The 22,736-nt window shown below is 41.1% G+C and overlaps 1 protein-coding gene and 1 non-coding gene across 2 annotated transcripts; one reads left to right on the forward strand and one right to left on the reverse strand.

The window, feature by feature from the left end:
* The first annotated feature begins 8,401 nt into the window (after window positions 1–8,401).
* Window positions 8,402–9,268, forward strand: LOC141641003 (uncharacterized). The gene is made up of 2 exons (XM_074449681.1): window positions 8,402–8,855; window positions 8,934–9,268. The coding sequence occupies exons 1-2, from the start codon at window positions 8,402–8,404 to the stop codon at window positions 9,266–9,268; spliced, it is 789 nt and encodes a 262-aa protein (XP_074305782.1).
* A 12,854-nt stretch (window positions 9,269–22,122) lies between these two features.
* LOC141645639 (small nucleolar RNA R71) lies at window positions 22,123–22,229 on the reverse strand. The gene has a single exon (XR_012545117.1). It is a non-coding gene; the product is annotated as a small nucleolar RNA R71 (small nucleolar RNA).
* Between the last annotated feature and the right edge of the window lie 507 nt (window positions 22,230–22,736).

Genomic DNA, 22,736 nt, shown 5'->3' on the forward strand with positions numbered 1-22,736 from the left:
CTAATATTATTACATATTACTAGAAGTAATAATCTCATAATATTAGTATTTTAAGGACACAAATATTAATTTCTAGTAACCAAATTAATAGTTGTATTAAGAAGGATTTCCTTGGTACAAATCCTTAAGGAGTGGGTCTTGCTATTAGATCTAGGATTTTTGGGGCATTTGGATTATTCTTTAAGAAGACTAATTTGGTAGGAGACCAAATTAGTATAAACCAATTTCGGCCGTCAATGTAAGAATAATCGATTTTTCTTCTTACTTTCTAATTTTGTTATCCATGCATAACTTCCTTTTAGTTTATGACTAAACTAATAAACACTTAGTTATTAGAAGAGTCTAATAAGAGATTAATGAATCTTTCAATTGGTATCAGAGCAAGAATTGTTGCATGCATAATCGGTTATTGTTTTTCCGAGTTAAAATGTTAACATATAAAACTTAAAATTTGTGATTTATGAAGATAAATGTCACGAAAATTTTGCATTTTAGACATTCTGGTTCTAATTTGATTTTAGATCATTTTGATGATTTATGGTATTTTTATTGATCTTTAATATGATTATTAGTATTTTATTACATTTTATTGAGTAAAATGACAATTAAAATGCTAAAATTAGTTAGACCATGATTCTGACCTTCAAATTTTTACGCGACCTCACATGCATATTTTAGAAATTGTATGTAAAATTTCGTATAAAATGGTTTTATATAGCATGATATATGATTTTTACATGTAAAAAGTCGATTAAATAGATGTATTTATGTTAAAAATAGGAAGACTTTGTTTCTGCCCATGAAATTTTAGTAGATGTTACATGCAATATTTATACATTGTATGTAAATTTTTAAATGAAATGGTTTTATTTTGCATGATTTATGATTTTTAGATGTAAAAATCGAATAAATAGGGACTATTTTAGCAAAAATAGCTAAAATGAATTTTATGGCATGAATTTTTTTCCAATGTTGCTATATGATATGAACACCAGATCTAAAGTTGCTATATGATACCAACCGCTATGCAAGCCTTCCGCCGAGGATTACACCAGGATTCACAGCTATACAAGGACCTGACCATGCATCCATGCACTACCTTTGAGGAGGTACAATCAAAGGCAATTGCTGTCATGAGGCTGGAGGAAGACTCTGCACCCGTAAGAGGCACTTATGATTCAGACCTAGTATCCAGAAAAACTCCATTAGAGAAGAAGAGTGAAAGACCCAAACCCTACAGCAGGAGCGTGAATAGAGTATCTGGAAATACTGAAGGAAAGAGTGAACAGACCTGCCTCCGAAAATAACTGAGTATGGTTTCACCACCAATCTTGCAGGACTATTCAAAGCCTTGAAAGAGTTGGGACGCAGAGTCAGATGGCCAAAACTTCCAGAAGGAAGCCCTAGCAGCAGGGACACAGGCAAGAAGTGTGAGTTCCACGGCAGCAACACCCACAACACCGATGAATGCCACTCCCTCAGAAAGGAAGTCAAATTCCACTATGACCAAGGAAACCTAGATCACCTCCTACCCAGAAACACAACCAGAGTAAACTCAGCAGATCAAGTTCTGCCCTCTCCTCCTCCTCAGTGCACTAGAACTGTGAATGTTATTACAGGTGGATCGGAGCTGTGTGGGCTGACATATTCAGCAGCAAAAAGGCACGCAACCAGAACTAAAGGAGACAGACCAGAAAGCTCCTGCAGGATCAACCGCCAGAATTTGCCGTCAGTCACCTTTGACGAAACAGATGCAGGGTCTGCTCCAGAACAACACCACGGTGCCTTAATCATCACGCTTTCTATAGGAAATTGCGAGGTGAGAAAGATCTTGGTGGACACCTGGTACTGTCGTTTCGTACCAAAAATAAAATACCTAAGTACTACTAACAGAAGTCAGCGGTAAGTAGGGTCGATCTCCACAGGGAGGCGGTGTACTATCTATTTGTCTATTCTATCCGTCTGATGTCACAAATATGGGTTGAATTGATTGTGTTGACTAAACTAAAAAGGCTAAAGAAGAGAAATGAATAAGAGAATTAACAGTAAGAGGAAGGAAGTATGCTAGGAGTCGGTCCACCGTGGCAGCTATCAGATCTTATACTATCGGGAATACTAAGGCGATTAGACTATTGATAAGAAGAGCTATGGTCGTCACCTTTCGGTCCTTAAACCGCCCTAGAGCGTAAACAGCTTAACTTTCGCCCTCACTGCAATACCCTATTGTAATTAAGCAAGTCTTCCCTTCCAATCTTTCGATCTAGGTCGGGGTTAACTAGATTTATGGTCTCCTGCATGCATTCATTCGACCGGATAACAATTAAATTGCCTAATACAATTCCTATCGCAAGACTAACCTATTTAAGTCAATTAAAACATTGCTACCACGGTTTCCCTAATCCTAACATACTAGGGAGATTTAGCTAGACATGGAGTAAATAAGAACAATAAATAAAGAGGGAGAGGGAATAATAAACATTAAATAAAAAGAGAGAAAGGAGAGAAGAAATTACTGATATAAATGATCCGGAAATGAAAAGAACAAAAGTAACAGGGAAAGTGACAGAAGAAAGTAACGTATATTGATCCCTGGATGATAACTAATGACATCCTAACTCCTATTTATAAGAAAATAGGAGTATAATTAAACCTAATGACGGAAAATAACTAAAAAGCCCAGCCCGTCAGCAATATCCACTCGATCGAGTAACTAAATCACTCGATCGAGCAAAGGCATAAAAGGAACTGGTCGATCGAAAGGAAAAATAGTCGATCGAGTACTTATTCATCCTAAAACCACTCGATCGAGAAGAAGTGGCTCTCGATCGAGCAAATGGGCTCTCGATCGAATAGAAATAGTTCTCGATCGAGCACTTCTCAGCGCGTAATTCCTGCTTCGCGCACTGAACTTCAAACGGCTGCCATTCGTTCGTTACTTGGACAAATAGGGCGTGGTTGGTGGCGTTGGAAAGCTAAGAGGATAAGCTTTCACCTCCAACTGGAATCACCTTAATAACTGTTGTAGAACTCGAGATATGGCTCTTACAAGCAGGAACTAGCAAATTGAAGCACTCTCTTGGCTCGCCTAACTTCCTTACTCCAATGCGCATCTCAAAATAGCACTTTCCAAGCTCCGAGTTATCTGTTCCTCCAAATGCATGCTAAACGGACGGTAAATAGCTTGATTTAACTACTTTCGGATCCATACCTGCAAATAAGACATAATAACCCAAAGTAGCATATTCGGGGCATTTCATAGCAATAAACCACGATAAAGGCATAGAAATACGTGCATAAAATAGGCTAAAAAGACTATATAAAATGCACGTATCAAATCTCCCCAAACCAAACCTTTACTCGTCCCCGAGTAAACTAAAATGCAACTAATGGAACGGGAAAGATAACTCAGAGCTAGCTACGAATGCCCACTTAAGCCAGTTTAATGCAAGCAAACTAACACTTATAGCAAATAGTCAAATGCAAACGAGTTATAGGATGTCTATAATAAAGCTGAACCGTCGACCTTGCAAGACCTTTAAAATCGGACTCTCACGGGTCACTCTTCTCTCATGAAGCAAAGGGTGAACATATATATGTAAGAGAGAAAGAAAAATAGTCGCTCACCTAAACTACGACCCACATAAACATGCATGCAACTAATATGATAGACAATTCTAGCTACCGTACATACATTCCAACCAAACAAGGTCCTGTCACAGCCGAGGGCTTACAAAAATATGGTAAAGTGAGGCAATGAGTAAGAAAAGGCAAAACATTTATGGGAATGTGGAGGTATAGGTGATCAAGCTAGTACCTAAACAGAACCATATGAGACATATCCCTTTCCAACTCAATTATGAACTAAACACAATGCCCTTCATTTGGCATAAAACTCACCAAACCGAACCAAACATACTCCTCAAATGATAATGATAAAGCATAGGAGCAGAAACCGTCAACCATTTTTTTTCTCATTTTTCTTTTCTTTTTTTTTTTTTTATTTTCAACTTATTATTTTTCTTCTTTTTATTTTCGTTTTCTTTTTTTTTTCTATTTCTTTTTCACGTCTTTTTTTTTCTCATCAACCTCCTTTTCTTCATAAATTACCAACTCCGAATCAACAGAATATGCGCCAACATTTGATACAATAAACAATATACCGCAGAACAATCTAAACTAGCTTGACAAGGCAGGCTAAATTTGGAATGTAGCTCAGGGTCAAAAGGCAAATTTGGCTAATGTGGAGTTAAATGGGTAAAAATGAAAGAAAGGGGAAATGTAAGCACCTCCCTGCATGTGACACCAACCACTAACCCGAATGTATGAAGGCAAAAAGCAATTGAATTTCATATACGTGCAAATTGATGATACATGCTATGCAAGGAGTAACTACTCACAATTCCACATGAAACCGGTCATAAATGACACCAGTTTATACGGCTCTAATTCCTTAGAATTTATAAGTAGGTTGCCAAAATTTCAGGTCAAGTCTATTCGTTCAGCTAAATTAAACATTAACTCGTAGATATGCAATAAGACAAAGCTAAAAGATAAAAGTTCATGCAAGGCTTAAGCAAAAAGACAATTATAGTGCAATTTCATCATTGAAATCTACCGTTCCGACTCAACCTATATGTTAAAATAAACGTGAAATTTTTTTGAATTTTTAATAATTTTCTGATTTTTATGGAATTTTTGAATTTTAACAAAAATAAACAACAATGCAAACATAAAATTAAACGTGATTACTGAAATGCAATGAAAACAAAATGCAGACACAGATATGGATGCATAACCTCCCCAAACCAAACCGTACAATGCCCCCATTGTACCAAAACATGGAAAGGAAATGCAAACTAAAAGGAGAAAGAGAGTAAATGCGGAAAGAGTCACAAGATAGCGCGAATAAAGGGACCTCCCCAAACCGACCATGAACATGGGAGGTTGCTGAGGGTCCGGAAAACCGTCTCAGGAAGCTAATCCAAGTCAAAAGCACTCGATCAAGAGGAATAGTAGCTGATCGAGTGAACTGGGCATTCAAAAACTGCTCGATCGAAAGGTAACTAGGTCGATCGAGTGGTTCTCCTTTTGCAGGTGGTCGATCGAGTAGAGGAAATGCTCGATCGAATGGATTTGGCAGCAAAAGTGCTCGATCGAGTACAACAAGTACTCGATCGAGTGATCCTCAGCGTATTCCTGCAAAATGCAATGAAAAACAGCCCGCAACTGACAAAAACAAGCATACTGAGATAGTCTATGGTATAAAAACCATTTATTACAACTGAAATTAAATAAAAGCAAAATAAAATCGCCGGGTTCCCTCCCGGGTAGCGCTAGCTTCAATCAGGTCCCAGCTCGACCTTCTTTTTCTTCGAGCTACTCAAACTAATCACAATCAAAACAGCTCAAAGCGCGCAGCATTAAATCATACATCTGCGCATGTGCTACACAAAAGCATAAGTAGCACAAAAGTGGAATAACAGAATAGGAAATTAAAATATAAAACCGTTTAAGTCTAACAAATTTCCTATGAGCGCTCCTAAATTTATCCACGAAATATAGGAGCGCAGGAGCAATTGTCAATAAAGTAGGGTATTTATTCAGATTAACGAATTTAAAATGACAAGGATGGTGAGAAATTGCTAATTTATGCGTCCACGTTTGAGGGGGTATAGCTTTGAAAAAGGAAGCATGAATAAGACGAGGCAAATTACAAACAATAATGAAATTACCGTTTACTACCTCAGGTTGATCACTCTTAACGACGGAATCATAGATAAAAGAATTCATTACCTCTTCCGTGCTAGGAGTAATTACCGACTCAGTTGTCCTTTTGTCGCCCTCAGTGGAACCCGTCCCGTAAATCTCAGCCTCAAGCGCATCTAACTCAGCCTTGAATAAAGGGGATTCACCATAACCGTTATCATCGTCAAAATCGTCATCAAAATCAAGCCCAAATGACGAACCAAAGCTCCCAATGGCCAAACTACTCGATCGAGTAGAATCTTCATTCGATCGAGCAGTTTCCTCCTGATTTCCACTCGATCGAGCAGCAATTTCACTCGATCGAGCAGTCTCTCCTGGAAAATCACTCGATCGACTAATATAAGTCACTCGATCGAGTGATTCCTCCTGTACAGCGCTGAAATCTTCGCATGAGGCAGTGAAATATGATAGAAACTCGTCGTCGGAGTCATAGAAGTCGTCCTCAGCATTGGGCAACGCGGTTTCCTCAAGGGAAAAACCGCTCTCAAAGAAGGTATACCTCTTCTTCTTGCATCTCGGTGTTAGGCGGAGCGATGCGTGACTCCAGCTCAGGGATTCGAGCGTCCATATATCTATCACTCTCTTGCATTTGGGATACAAGCATCCCCATTAAACATGTCAGCTCCGCGATTTCTTCGATCTCTATCTCAGCTGCTAACTGAGCAACTACAGACTCGAGCTTATCAACTCGCGAGACATATTCTTGTGCTTGGAATGCAAGTGTTTCCATCAAGGATTTCAGCTCCGCAATCTCTTCTTCTTGTATATCAGGAGGATCTTGTTGCGGCGGCCATTGATAGGGTGGATGTGATGGCACAACTACAGCTATATTGTGCTCAAAGAGAACCACATCTCCGTAGCGAGATCACCTACTTTGTTCCATATAATGGGACATCGGTGATGGGTCAAAGGTACTCAAGCCTTCCCTTTGACTGTCTTTCACCTAGAACTTTCTAGGTAGTACCTGTAAGGCCTATCAAAACAGCACTCAAGGAAAAAGATCAGAACTGCCTCAAGGGAAAAATCCCCTGAGGCTAAAAACAGATAAAATTAAACAAATAAATAAATAGATTGCCTCCCCGGCAACGGCGCCAAAATTTGGTACTGTCTTTTCGTACCAAAAATAAAATACCTAAGTACTACTAACAGAAGTCAGCGGTAAGTAGGGTCGATCTCCACAGGGAGGGGTGTACTATCTATTTGTCTATTCTATCCGTCTGATGTCACAAATGTGGGTTGAATTGATTGTGTTGACTAAACTAAAAAGGCTAAAGAAGAGAAATGAATAAGAGAATTAACAGTAAGAGGAAGGAAGTATGCTAGGAGTCGGTCCATCGTGGCAGCTATCAGATCTTATACTATCGGGAATACTAAGGCGATTAGACTATTGATAAGAAGAGCTATGGTCGTCACCTTTCGGTCCTTAAACCGCCCTAGAGCGTAAACAGCTTAACTTTCGCCCTCACTGCAATACCCTATTGTAATTAAGCAAGTCTTCCCTTCCAATCTTTCGATCTAGGTCGGGGTTAACTAGATTTATGGTCTCCTGCATGCATTCATTCGACCGGATAACAATTAAATTGCCTAATACAATTCCTATCGCAAGACTAACCTATTTAAGTCAATTAAAACATTGCTACCACGGTTTCTCTAATCCTAACATACTAGGGAGATTTAGCTAGACATGGAGTAAATAAGAACAATAAATAAAGAGGGAGAGGGAATAATAAACATTAAATAAAAAGAGAGAAAGGAGAGAAGAAATTACTGATATAAATGATCCGGAAATGAAAAGAACAAAAGTAACAGGGAAAGTGACAGAAGAAAGTAACGTATATTGATCCCTGGATGATAACTAATGACATCCTAACTCCTATTTATAAGAAAATAGGAGTATAATTAAACCTAATGACGGAAAATAACTAAAAAGCCCAGCCCGTCAGCAATATCCACTCGATCGAGTAACTAAATCACTCGATCGAGCAAAGGCATAAAAGGAACTGGTCGATCGAAAGGAAAAATAGTCGATCGAGTACTTATTCATCCTAAAACCACTCAATCGAGAAGAAGTGGCTCTCGATCGAGCAAATGGGCTCTCGATCGAATAGAAATAGTTCTCGATCGAGCACTTCTCAGCGCGTAATTCCTGCTTCGCGCACTGAACTTCAAACGGCTGCCATTCCTTCGTTACTTGGAAAAATAGGGCGTGGTTGGTGGCGTTGGAAAGCTAAGAGGATAAGCTTTCACCTCCAACTGGAATCACCTTAATAACTGTTGTAGAACTCGAGATATGGCTCTTACAAGCAGGAACTAGCAAATTGAAGCACTCTCTTGGCTCGCCTAACTTCCTTACTCCAATGCGCATCTCAAAATAGCACTTTCCAAGCTCCGAGTTATCTCTTCCTCCAAATGCATGCTAAACGGACGGTAAATAGCTTGATTTAACTACTTTCGGATCCATACCTGCAAATAAGACATAATAACCCAAAGTAGCATATTCGGGGCATTTCATAGCAATAAACCACGATAAAGGCATAGAAATACGTGCATAAAATAGGCTAAAAAGACTATATAAAATGCACGTATCAACACCGGGAGCTCTGTCAACCTAATTATGCTAGAGGCGCTCAAAGGCATGGGATTAACCGAGAAGGATCTATCAAAGAGGGAGGTTCCCTTGGTTGGTTTCAGTGGCGAAACAAAGCACTCCTTAGGAGAGATCGTTATTCCAACCTATGCAGGCGGTGCTAATAAGCAGGTAAGATATTTGGTTATTGATGGGCCCTCTACTTACAATGTAATCCTTGGCAGGCCCTGGATCAACGAAATGAAGGCAATACCCTCAACATACCACCAGTGTCTGAAGTTTCCAACGCCCTGGGTGGTGCAAGAGATATGTGGGGACCAGGAAGAAGCCAAGGATTGCTATAAAGTGGCTCTGAAGTCAACAACCAGCCCGCCTGCATGGCAATTACAGAGCCGGTGCATCCAGGACGAATACATTGAGCCCCAACAGGCAGAACTAGACGAAGTCATCCTGGACGCACTGCACCCAGAACGAACCGTGCTCATTGGATCTGAATGTACAGGTAACATCCGTGACAAACTCGTTCAATTGTTGAGAACTAACATGGATTGTTTTGCTTGGTCGCAAAATGATATGATAGGGATAGACCAAAGTGTGATAACTCACAAGCTAAGTGTAGACCTAAGCTATAAACTTGTGCAGCAGAAAAGAAGAAAAATTGCTTCTGAGAGAAACAAGGTCATAAACCAGGAAGTAGATAACCTGCTTGCTGCAGGAAAGATTCGTGAAATAAAATATCCAGAATGGTTGTCTAATGTGGTGGTGGTTCCGAAGAAGAATGTCAAGTGGAGGGTCTGCGTCGATTTCACAGATTTAAATAAAGCTTGCCCAAAGGATCCATTTCCTCTACCACACATAGATGCCATGGTGGATACTACTGCTGGCCACGAGATGCTAACATTCCTAGATGCCTGAATCGGATATAACCAGATAAAGATGCACCCTAGTGACCAGAACAAGACGGCATTCAGATCTGAGAGAGGTATCTATTGTTATAATGTCATGCCTTTTGGACTGAAAAATGCAGGATCTACCTATTAGAGGCTGGTAAACATGATGTTTAAAGAGCAAATAGGCCAAACTATGGAAGTATACATAGACGACATGGTCGTCAAATCGATGCAGGCCTCACAACACCACCACCACCTGGTAGAAACTTCCAGTACCCTTAGGAAATACCAAATGAAGCTGAATCCTACGAAGTGTACCTTTGGAGTATCCAGTGGAAAATTCCTGGGGTATATGGTAACCCAGAGGGGGATAGAGGCCCGCACCGAACAAATCAAAGCAATTCTGCAGCTGGAGTCACCGCAAAAACCGAAAGACGTCCAGCGCCTGACTGGAAGAGTGGAAGCCTTAAACAGATTCATATCCAGATCCTCGGACAGATGCAGGCTATTTTATGATGTGCTCAGAAAAAGCCAAAGATTTGAGTGGACAGATGAACACGAGAAAGCATTTCAGGAGTTGAAGCGTTATCTCAGCACCCCACCTCTCCTGTCGAAGCCAGAGCCAGGAGAACCATTGTTCCTGTATCTGTCAGTCACAGAAGGAGCAGTCAGTGCAGTACTAGTACGAGAGCAGGAAGGATCACAGCATCCAATATATTACATCAGTAAGTCTCTGCTTTCAGCAGAGACCAGGTACACGTCACTAGAAAATCTTGTCCTTGCACTAGTTACTGCATCCCATAAATTGCGTCCCTACTTTGAGTCTCATACAATTTCTTTGATAACTAATTATCCTCTCAAGACTATCATGAGAAAACAAGAACTGTCAGGGAGGATGGCTAAATGGTCCGTGGACTTGAGCGGTTACGACTTGAAGTTTGAACCCCGTACGGCCATAAAGCCTCAGGCTCTGGCAGACTTCGTGTCTGACTTCTGCCCAGCCCTTCGGACCCAGGCAGAGCAGGACATTCTGAGTCAGGAAGAAGATAAAGTAAAGCAAGTGTGGGAGCTACATGTGGACGGAGCCTCAAATGCCAAGGGAGCAGGAGTAGGTCTGGTCCTCAAGTCACCCCAGGGAGATCTTATAGTCCAGGTTGTACGATGTGAATTCAAGGCCACATACAACGAAGCAGAATATGAGGCATTGATCCTGGGTCTGAAGCTGGCTCTGGACCTGAAAATCAGACACCTTCAGGTTTGCAGTGATTCTAAGCTTATAGTTAACCATTTTAATGATTTCTATGAGGCCAAAGATCCCAGGATGATGGCATATCTAGACGTAGCAAAGGAGCTGAAAATCAGATTTGTCGCGTTCAACATCAAGCTAATCCCCAGGGACCAGAATGCAGAAGCAGACGCACTAGCCACCCTGGGGGCAACCTTCAAAGCAGGAACCATCTCCACGATACCAACTATCCACGTGCTGGAGCCATCAACACTAAAATCTCAGCAGGAAGCAGAAATGGTATGCAGCACCAGCTGTGAAGAAAATACTCCAAACTAGAAGAAACCTTACTTAAACTGGCTGCAGAATAATATCCTACCAGCAGATAAAAAGGAGGTAAGGAGCTTTAGAATGAAAGCATCTAGATTCATACTAATTGATGGTGTTCTATTCAGGAAATCCCTCGCTGGATCCTACCTCAGATGCCTGGATCGGGAAGAATCTCAGGCTGTCTTGCATGCTCTCCACAGTAGAGAATGTGGAAAACATGCAGGGGACAGAAGCCTGTCCAACAAGGCACTGAGGCAGGAATACTTCTGGCCCACTATGCGCAAAGATGCCATAGAATTCGCAAAAAGATGTGACGCTTGTCAGAGGCACGCCCACGTTAGATACCAGCATGCAGAGCCTCTGCACCAGGTTATCTCACCATGGCCCTTCATGAAGTGGGGAATGGACATAGTGGGACCACTACCCAGAGCACCAGGAAACAAAGTCTATATGCTCGCCATGACGGACTACTTCTCCAAATGGATAGAAGCAGAATCATCCTCCCAGGTTACAGAAACCCAGGTGATATCTTTCATTAAACGCAATATCATATGCAAGTTTGGCATTCCATCTGAGATTATATGTGATAATGGGTCCCAATTCATTGGAAATAAGACAGAAGCGTTTTGTGCTAGGTGGAATATCTCGTTGCAGAAATCTACTCCGAGGAACCCCAGTCCAACGGACAAGCTGAATCCAGCAATAAGATTATCGTTGAAAATCTGAAAAAGAAGCTGGAAGAGATTGGGGGCAAGTGGGCAGAAGAGCTACCTCTGGTTCTCTGGGCTGACAGAACCACACCCAAGGTTGCAACGGGACAAACTCCCTTCACCCTGGTGTTCGTAGCAGAAGCAGTCATTCCATCCGAAGTTAGGGTCCCAACCCACAGATATGGATGCATAACAGAAGATCGAAATCAGGTGGAAATGGCAAGCAGTCTGGACACGATAGATGAACTCAGAACCAGCGCCCAGATCAGGATGGCTTCCTACCGACAAACTATGGCTAGAAGCTATAACAAGAATGTAAAAGTAAGAAGCCTGTAGGTAGGAGATCTGGTCCTGAGGAAAGTCTTCCAGAATACCAAGAACCAGCAAGTATGAAAATTTGCCTACAACTGGGAGGAGCCATACCAAGTAGAGAGCGCAGTTGGAAATGGAGCCTACCGACTCATGACTTTGGAAGGGCAAATGGTTCCCAGATCCTGGAATATCACCCACTTGAAAAAATATTTCACTTAAGTCACCAGCATGGTCAACAACTGGGTACTCGGCCTACCAGATACAGCTCAGCCAGGTTCTAGATATTGCCTTAAATATTTCCTAGCTCTAAATATTTTTCTGTCCCTAAGTATTTTTATTTCTCCAAATATTTTTCTGGCTCTAAATAGTTTTCTATTTCTAAAATCTTTTCTCATCCCTAAATATATTTCTGGATCTGAATATCTTCTGACTCTGAATGTTTTCTGGTTCTAAATGTTATTCCTGAATCCAACATTTCTGGTTCTAAAAACAACCTCGTTCGTATTTTAATTCTAACAAATTTTAAGTTGTAAAACCACTTTGAATGTTTTAAGTATAGAATTCTTTTTATTTCAAATAAGCCAAGTGAATAAAATGCAAACTAATCTGGCACAGTCCGTATTCATTACAGAAGGCGTGTGTCCGTGGCTAAGCACGTACAACCGGGACAACCAGCCTCCCGTGATGCATTAGCACCCACGCAAGCCTGGCTCCTCTGGACGAGTGGGCATACTAGACCCCTTAGCCAGCAATCTAACAGCGATGGCCAAACAAATGACGTGCATGCACAAATCAAAGCACCAGAAACGGTACGACACAAAAAGATGTCCACCAAAAAATACTTAAGTTTCAAAAGCAAAGTACGTCTGGTATCAGAACCAGACCAAAACACATTAAACTGTTCAAAATAAAATGCTACGCCCCGCAGGGCCAGAAACTAGCTAAACATAATAAGAGTCTTTCAGATGCAGTAAAAGCTAATCTATATCAATATGCTCCACAGCTTCAGAAACAGCTGCCTGAGTGTCCAGAGCAGGAGAATTCACCTCTTCCTCAGCATCTGGATCACCAGCAAAAGCAACACCAGGTTCCACTAAGCCAGCTAGCACATCCAGGTTCAGACCATCAGGGAAAGCAACAGCAAGCTTCTCCTCTTCAGCTCCTAAGTCCCAAGCCGAATGCTCACCATTCTGGAATGCCTTTATACACTTGATCTTCGTCTCCAGAGCAGCATAGGACAAAGCATTTGCCAAAGTCTCTTTCAACCCCTGCACATCAGAAGCCTTCTCTTCCTGGATCTGAGAAACACGAGCCTCCGCATCAGAAGCACGCTTCTCAGCCTCAGAGGCACGTCTCTCAGCTTCTAAAGCGCGTTTCTCAGCGTCAGCAGCAACCTTTTCAGCACCAGAAATCCGCCCTTCGGCGAAAGAGCGTGCAGCAACGCTTCGAGCGGCCTCCTCCAACAAAGGACTGGGACTTGTCCAAATCAGCTTGAATTTTAAGCATGCCCTCATTGGCTTCTTTCGTCTACTTCGGGAAGTTAGCATTCTCTGCTTCCAGACGAGGTACCTTTTTCCGCAGATACAGAGCCATCTGGAAGGACTGTCACACCAAAGCAGAGTGTTAAAAAAAAATTAAGAAAAAAAATTGGAACAATCAGAATCCGTTTACCTCAAAAGAGTGCTCCGCTGCACGATCCACCAAATCATGTAAGACCCTGCTATCCAACGCAGACCTAGGAGCAGGAAGTAACATCTAGTTCATCAAGTCCAGATTACTCGCAGACTTAGCCCTTCCAAAATCATCCGGAAGTGTAAGAACAATAACCCCAGTAGCAGGAGTGGGTTTGGAAGCAGGAGCAGCTCCAGAAGCAGGGACGGCTCCATATGCTGGGATCGAAGCAGAAGCAAACATGGCTCGGCTAGAAGCAGGCACAAGTTTGGGAACCGGAGGATCCCAGAAGCAGACTGCCCGTGCCCGGGCAGTGGAGGCCTCACAGCTAGAGGGGTAGCTGTAGGGAAATATCCGTATAAAACCCTTAAAATTTAGGACTATAACGCAATTTTAACATGTGAATATTGTCATAAACGAAAAATACAAGAGAAATGATAAAGGTATAAGAATCAACCTCGGGTCCTTTGTGAATACGGCCTAAGAACAGAAATCAATATAGATTTCCTCCTAATCGTTGCACCCAAGACCGTCTGAGACTATGCCCCTTGTGCTAGAAAGTACTCTCTAATTGCCTTGCAATATTGAGAGAGTTTTGGTGAGGTTTTTGATGTGAGATCTAGGTTTTAGAGAGAATGCCTCCAAAACCTATTTTTATTGCAAAATGAATGAAATTAGGTCAAAAGGAGAGAAGCTCTTCTTTTGTTCCTCTCGGTTTGGCCGTGGGTTTGCTTAGGGAGGGAGTGGGCTTTCCACTTCCTCCTTATTAAACTCGTGGTCCGACTCAAAATGCTAAAATGTATATGACGGGATTTTATTATAAATCGTCATCGGTTATCGGTTATTAAAAATCGACTAGTAACATGGATTAGTCGACATATTAATACTTGTCCGACAAAGACAATATTGTATAATTAATTCAATATACACCAATTAAATATAATCGTTTATATTCAATGTACGAATTAACCACTTAATTCGTCTTAGCCATTATTATTTAATCCATATTAAATAATTATCTCACATCGCGTTTGACTAGTTATTAGTCAATAACTCCGACTAACTGCTTAGTCATATTAGGCATCAACATGACTGTATTTTCATACCGTCACATCTCTCAAACGTGTCCTATAGGACTTTTAGGGACCAGTTGATCACCGCCATCTGTATGACAATAACGTCAAACTTATCTAGCAAGCCAACCGTTATTGATAAACGTGGACCAACTGATAATAATACAAAAGTATACCCTTTGATCCTTTTAGAGATTTATATGTCATTGCACTAACTGTATAGGACACCAGCCCCAACAAGCTCCCACTTGTCCGTACAAGTGTACGTGCAATAACGTTATCCGCACTAACCGGAGGACACCGGCTCCAACAAAATCCCACTTGTCCGTACAAGTGTATGTGCGATAACCGATTCTCATATTCATTTAAAATTTCTCCCACTCAATGTAAAACAATTTGCAGATCCTGATCCGCAAAGGTCGTATTTTACAATCAATCTGTATCAAGAGTGGTTTCCCCGACTAGAGAGTAACTTAACTGAGAAAACGAATCCGCATTCGAGCATGGACATGCATTTCAGTTACAGCTCCTCGAGTGGCCCTGAGAAATATCGAGTACCTGATAAAGGCTAAATATTTCCTTCAACTCGACTCCTGCCGATCTAAGAACAGCATGAAATGACCCAGAAGCAATCTACTTGACCCCCTGTTACGGATGACCGTGAGAAAGAAACCAAAGTCACCCAAAATCTGCCTTAGTCTCAAGAGACAGTCGATAGTCAAAAGAATCGACTCTTAGGATCACAATGGAGGTCCTATGCACGACCTGGCACCGAATGTTATAAAACATTTAGGACTCCACGTCGTTGTCACTATTGTGTCCTACGAGATATCCGTATAACTCGCCTTTGTGATTGGTTAGTCAACCGTTTGACTTATGGCTCGTTGAACCCACCATCAACCAACGTCACAAAATAATTGCCAGAGTTATCAGCTCACGTGGGCAATTAAGGACCAAAAATATAATGTTTGTTCAGTTCACTTTGTGGTGTTCAAAATTGTCGTACAAATCCACATGAAAAACAAAATATATAAATATCAATACGATGATGTCGTATAGAGTACAAAAGAGAATGAATCTAATCCATAAAAGAGTACTACAACTCAGGAACACGTTTAATTCCCATGGAATTAACATGCCCTTCATGCTTATCTTGTCGTAATGGTTTAGTGAGAGGATCTGCTATATTATCATCTGTAGCAATCTTTTCTATCACTACCTCCTTTTGCTCCACGTAATCTCGGATTAGATGAGCTTTTCGTTGTACATGTCTAGACTTGTTGCTAGACTTAGGCTCCTTAGCTTGGAAGATGGCACCTCTATTGTCGCAATAGATGGTGATCGGGTCATTCGAACAAGGCACTACAGATAGTCCATGTAAGAACTGACGCATCCACATCGCTTCCTTTGCAGCTTCAGACGCGGCATAGTACTCGGACTCAGTCGTAGAATCTGCTGTAACACTTTGTTTGGAACTCTTCCAGCTGACTGCAGCGCCATTAAGAGTAAAAACGAATCAAGACTGAGATTTCGAGTCATCTCGATCCGTTTGGAAGCTAGCATCTGCGTAACCGGTTGCGCATAGCTTTTGTTTGCCTCCATAAGTCAATGCCCAATCTTTAGTCCTCCGTAGGTACTTAAGAATGTTCTTGACAACCATCCAATGTGATTCACCTAGATGCTGTTGGAATCGACTTGTCATACTCAATGCATATGCCACGTCCGGACGTGTGCATATCATGGCATACATGATTGATCCTATTGCCGAGGCATAAGGAATCCGTGTCATGCGCTCTTTCTCTTCCGGTGTCTCTGGTGCCTGAGACTTGCTCAAATGCACCCCTGGAGCCATAGGAAGAAACCCCTTTTTGGAGTTAGTCATGCTGAATCTCTCTAGGATCTTGTCTATGTAAGACTCCTGACTGAGAGATAATATCCGACGTGATCTATCTCGATAGATACGGATGCCCAAAATTCTTTGTGCCTCACCCAGATCTTTCATCTGGAAATGGTTCTTCAACCATACTTTTACCGAAGTTAAGAGAGGTATGTCATTCCCAATCAGGAGTATGTCATCAACATACAATATTAGGAAGACAATCTTGCTCCCACTCGACTTGATATATAGACATGGTTCCTCGACCGATCGAGTAAATCCATTTTCTTTTAACACTTGGTCGAAACGATGATTCCAACTCCGAGAAGCTTGCTTAAGTCCATAAATAGAACGCTTAAGCTTGCACACTTTCTTAGGATGTTCAGGATCGATGAAACCTTCGGGTTGTAGCATGTACAACTCTTCCTCCAAAAAACCGTTTAAGAAGGCGGTTTTCACATCAATCTGCCAAATTTCATAGTCATGAGAAGCGGCAATCGCTAAGATAATCCGAATGGAACACAGCATGACTACGAGTGCAAAAATTTCATCGTAGTGCAAACCTGGCACTTGGGTGAAACCTTTAGCAACTAGTCGTGCTTTATAGATATCTTGTTGACCTTCCACAGAATGCTTTATCTTGTAAAGCCATTTGCATTGAAGGGGACGAACCTTAGCAGGTAAGTCAACAAGATCCCATACGTTGTTCTCATACATGGAGTCCATCTCGGATTGCATGGCCTCAAGCCATAGCTTTGAGTCGGAACTAGTCATGGCACCTTTATAGGTTACGGGTTCACTACTCGTTAAGAGTAAAATGTCATCTATGTCATGTTCCTCGACCATACCAATGTATCTGTCCGGAGGAATAGAGACTCTTCCCGACCTCCTAGGTTCCTCAGGAATATTAACCGCAGCCGGGATTGAAGGAACTGGTTCCTCCAATGGTTGCTCGGCATTTGGTTCTGGAATCTCCGACAGCTCGAAGGTTCTATTACTCTTTGCATTCTCGAGAAATTCCTTCTCTAAGTATGTCGCACTGGCCGCAACAAATACACGTTGTTCGGTTGGCGAATAAAAGTAATGACCAAGTGTTCCTTTAGGATAACCTATAAAGTATGTCTTGACCGATCGCGGGCCGAGCTTATCCTCGTGTCTCCACTTAACATAAGCCTCGCAGCCCCAAACCCGTATAAAGGACAAGTTAGGGACCGTTCCCTTCCATAGTTCATATGGAGTCTTGTCAACAGCTTTAGACGGACTTCGGCTAAGTATTAGAGCAGCTGACAGAAGAGCATAACCCCACAATGAGTCAGGCAACACGGTGTGACTCATCATTGATCGAACCATATCAAGTAGTGTTCGATTTCTCGGTTCGGACACACCATTCAACTGAGGTGTTCCAGGTGGAGTTAACTGTAAGGCAATCCCACAGTCCTTAAGGTGTTGATCAAACTCGTGAGAAAGATACTCGCCACCACGGTCTGATCGTAGTGTTTTAATCTTTCTACCCAGTTGGTTCTGTACCCGATTCTGGTATTCTTTGAATTTCTCAAAGGATTCACTTTTGTGCTTCATTAAGTAGACATAGCCATATCTACTTAAATCGTCCGTGAAAGTGATGAAATACCTATAGCCTTCTCGTGCGGTGATTGACATAGGTCCACACACATCCGTATGTATGAGTCCTAATAGGTCAGCAGCGCGCATTCTAACACCTTTGAAGGAAATTCGAGTCATCTTGCCAATGATACATGATTCACACCTGCCAAATGATTGAAAATCAAAGGCCGAGATAGCTCCATTCTGTATGAGCTGTTTAACGCGTTTCTCATTAATGTGTCCCATACGGCAGTGCCATAGATATGTTTGATCTTTGTCACCAACCTTTAACTTCTTATTCATTACGTGCAATAGTTTGTCAAGTGCAGAAACTGAAATAATGTTTTTAGAAAGACTGGGTACATAATAGCAGTTATATAAAAATAACTCAAATCCGCTAGGAAGCTGGATCACATATGTTCCCCTCGAGACGGCAGCCACTCGCGCTCTATTCCCGACACGCAGGTCAACCTCACCCTTTACGAGGGGTTCGATGTTTTGGAGGCCCTGCACATGATTACACAGATGAGAACCACAACCAGTATCTAGTACCCAAGTTCCGTAACTTGCGTGGTTAATCTCAATCATATGAATAAAAGAAGAAGAAGAAGAAGAAGACATACCAATAGGATTAACGCGACCTGCCTTTATGACCTCATGGTATACAGGACATGTACGCCTCCAATGCCCAGTCTTGTGGCAATGATGGCATTCCATGTTACCAGTCTTACTCTTTGTCGCGCCTGATGAGGTGCTCGACTCACTAGGCCCACTCTTACCTGATTCCGACTTCTTAAACTTCGGTTTACCTACTGCTAGGTCTGCCTGAGCTTTGCCCTTACCCTTGCCCTTGTTTGACACAACGAGAACATCCTGTTTCAGGCTCCCACTAAACTTCATGTCCTTTTCGGTCTGTACGAGAACGGAGTGTAGTGCGTGAGGACTTTTCTTCAAATCATTCATATAGTAATTGGCTCTAAAGAGCGCAAAACCATCGTGGAGTGAATGAAGCATGCGGTCAATCACAATGTTCTTGCTGATTTTACAATCAAGCGCCTCCAGTTTCTCGACATTCTCAATCATGCTGAGAATGTGTGGGCTAACCGGTTGGCCCTTCTGGAGTTTCGCCTCAAAGAAGCGACAGGTATGCTCATAGGTCACGATTCTCGGTGCTTTCGAGAATTTCTTAGTGAGCGTGGTGAAAATCTTGTTTGCACCTTGGGCTATGAAGCGTTTCTGCAAATTGGAATCCATTGCAAAAATGAGTACGTTTTTAATCGCACCCGCTTCCATGACGAAATCGCTATACGTGGCGATCTCGTTAGCTCCACCGTGGGGCCTGGGTTTGATAGGATGGGCTCAACCCGGATATTTGAGCTTCCCGTCAGCAATGGCAGCATTCCGTAATGCCGCCTCCCATTCCGCGAAGTTTGATCCATCATTCTTGATCGAGTAGACGATTCATCGATTCATGAAGATCCGAAGCCAGGACACACGGTCCAATGTGGCACATGGCATTGGGTCGTCAGCACGGCCAGCCATTTTGTTATTAGCAGTTTAAGTGATCGTGATCTACACTGAAAAAGAAAGGAAAAACAAAACGAAATAAGCAACTCATCGAGGTGATTTAAGTCTATTAAAATTCATTTTAACGTGTAGACTCATTGCACTTGCATAATTGATCTCCCTCAATAATAATACAAGTGATCCCACGACTCAATTTCCATAAATTGATAAGCCAACTGTTTAGCTAGTTCTACCGTTAGAACTCTTGGTCGATAGATTTCCGTAAATTCTATCTATAGTCCACCATAATCACAGGATCGTACGAGTGACCATAGTGTTGAGATAACATAGGTCAATCAGTTCCAACTTACCCGACGTAGAAGGGGTCATATTATGCCTACCGACGAAGAAGGAATTCATTGGAGTTTGACCTATAAAGACTATTCTCAATTTTTGGTTTATACGAGGAAGATCTCATCAACTTAGTTTTAATTCATTTTAAGTGAACGAAAAACTAGCATTACGTGAATGAATTAACTTAGGTGATGGCTTAAGTAAAAAAGTGTGATATCTGTATATCAAAGAAAACTAACGCGTGACCTCTATATGAGTCAGTTTTCATGCAATTATTAGGTGGTTTGGTTTTAGGCGGAATATAATGCAAACTATCGTTACGATGAAAACATAAATAAAAAAGCAATACGTAAATAAAAATCCTAGTGTGGCCTATCCTAGTAAAAAGAACATAATACAACTTTGGAATCCACCGTTGGACCCGAGAAGCTTGTCATGATGTTCCATCTTTGTCCATGCAGCGGGAGTGAGCATCCGATCTCCATCTTTGGTCTTCTCAAAATTACAATTTAAAATTTACAAAATATAAACCTATTTACATTCTAAATTAAAACTGTAATTACAAGGAAAAATCAAAACGGAGATGCGAGATCTCAAAATACAACCAAGACCGTGTTCCATCATTACGGTAACACGTTCTACTAAGGCCACACTAAGTTACAACCGTTTGTAAAATTAAATACGTAAAAAAAAAAAAATATTCATGGCATTCAAAAGTAACGATAAATAAATAAAAATGCATAAACTAAAAACAAAATTTATTCGTGACATAATTTCGTAATTATGTTAAATTTATCCAAACCACCTTTTAGCGATTAAAATTATGTGACAAAACCGCTTCTATCAACTTAATTTTAATTCATGATAATCCGTTACTTTAAATTGCTTTAAAATAACTAAATGGTACGTGAGTGAACCGTTTCACTATCAAGCGAGTGTACCACATCCGTATAATGTACATGTTATGGCCAAAAATACCGAATTTTTTTTTTTTTTATTTTAGCTGCAATTGCCGAGAGCAAAAAAACAAAAAACATAATTTTTTTTTTCTTTTTCTCACGGCCTAACCGAGTGCTGCCCAAACAAATTTTTTTTTTTTTTTTCAATGGCTCATGCCGTGAGCAATACCAGGCCAAACAAAATCGATTTGACAAAAACCAATTGCAATTTAACCTAATCCGTATAGAATTGAATCTACAATTGATAAAACTTTAACATATTGCAATGAAAAATCGATTACAAAAACAATATGCAAGGACAAAACGAATGCAAAACGATACTATCGTCTGATCAGCAGTAAGCCGTGAGGCACGGCTTCCAATGCAAAAAAAATAAAAACAGCCGTGAAAAAAATAAAATTCCGCACGGTTTTTTTTTTTTTTATTTATTAAACAACAACCGTGTATACATGGCACGGTTTTCAAGGCAAAACAAGATCGTTTCAAATCGTTTTATGAAAATCACAATGAAAAATTTACGTGGCCTCGCTCTGATACCACTTGTAGGGAAATATCCGTATAAAACCCTTAAAATTTAGGACTATAACGCAATTTTAACATGTGAATATTGTCATAAACGAAAAATACAAGAGAAACGATAAAGGTATAAGAATCAACCTCGGGTCCTTTGTGAATACGGCCTAAGAACAGAAATCAATATAGATTTCCTCCTAATCGTTGCACCCAAGACCGTCTGAGACTATGCCCCTTGTGCTAGAAAGTACTCTCTAATTGCCTTGCAATATTGAGAGAGTTTTTGTGAGGTTTTCGATGTGAGATCTAGGTTTCAGAGAGAATGCCTCCAAAACCTAATTTTTTTGCAAAATGAATGAAATTAGGTCAAAAGGAGAGGAGCTCTCCTTTTGTTCCTCTCGGTTTGGCCGTGGGTTTGCTTAGGGAGGGAGTGGGCTTTCCACAACATCTAACCGGAAATTTCATTGCCAAATCCGCATTTATCCAATTAGTCGAAAGAAGCCAATTTGGGGGGATGCCTAGTGAAGACCCTCATTCTCATATGGAGACCTTTTGTGACTATTGTGATGCGATTTCTCAAACCGGTGTAACTCAAGACCAAATTCGATGGGTCCTATTTCCTTTTTCTCTAATTGGCACCGCAAAATAATGGTTGAAGGGCCTTGATAAGGCCACTCTCAGAATTGATTCTTGGAAAAAGTTGGCTCTAGCTTTCTACAAAAAGTTCTACCCACCGGAAAAGAGTAACATGCTAAGAGCTCAAATTACGGGTTTTAAGCAAAGGAATGAAGAATCTTTGTATGAAGCTTGGGAGCGGTTTAAAGGAATTTGTCGCTCATGTCCTCACCATGGACTTAGCGAGTGGTTCTTGGTACAACAATTTTGGAACGGTCTATATGAAGATTCAAAGAACATTGTCAACATGGGATCAAATGTAATGTTCACCGAAGTTGATGACAATCAAACTTGGAACAAAATTGAGGAAATGGCGGTCCATAACTCACAATATAGTAGACCTCGCAAGGCTACTAGAGCAGGAAAGCATGAAGTGGACTCCGTTACTCAATTGGGTGCTCAACTTAGTGCTCACATTGATACCATCAATTTGAAGTTTGAAAAGGCTATGGCTAGACTTGAAGAAGTCTCAAAATCACCAAAGCATCATGTTAATGCCATGACGGCAAATTCATCAATCCCAAGTGGGATATGTGAGAATTGTGGAACTTTGGGACATGACCCAAGTGAATGTAGGGGAACAAATGAACAAGTGAATGCTTTTCAAGCATACAAGAGTGGTACCCCTTAATCAAACTATTACAATGAAAGCACCAAATTCTATCCAAATCTCTCATACAAAAGCGA

The sequence above is a fragment of the Silene latifolia genome, chromosome 2, assembly GCF_048544455.1.
Source record: "Silene latifolia isolate original U9 population chromosome 2, ASM4854445v1, whole genome shotgun sequence".
NCBI classification, from domain to species: Eukaryota; Viridiplantae; Streptophyta; class Magnoliopsida; order Caryophyllales; family Caryophyllaceae; genus Silene; species Silene latifolia.

Excerpts from the sequence above, each read along its gene's own strand:
- LOC141641003 (XM_074449681.1), top strand. The coding sequence starts at position 8,402 with ATGGGATTAACCGAGAAGGATCTATCAAAGAGGGAGGTTCCCTTGGTT. Across the intron at positions 8,856-8,933 it reads CATTGGATCTGAATGTACAG|GGATAGACCAAAGTGTGATA; the intron begins GTAACATCCGTG and ends ATGATATGATAG.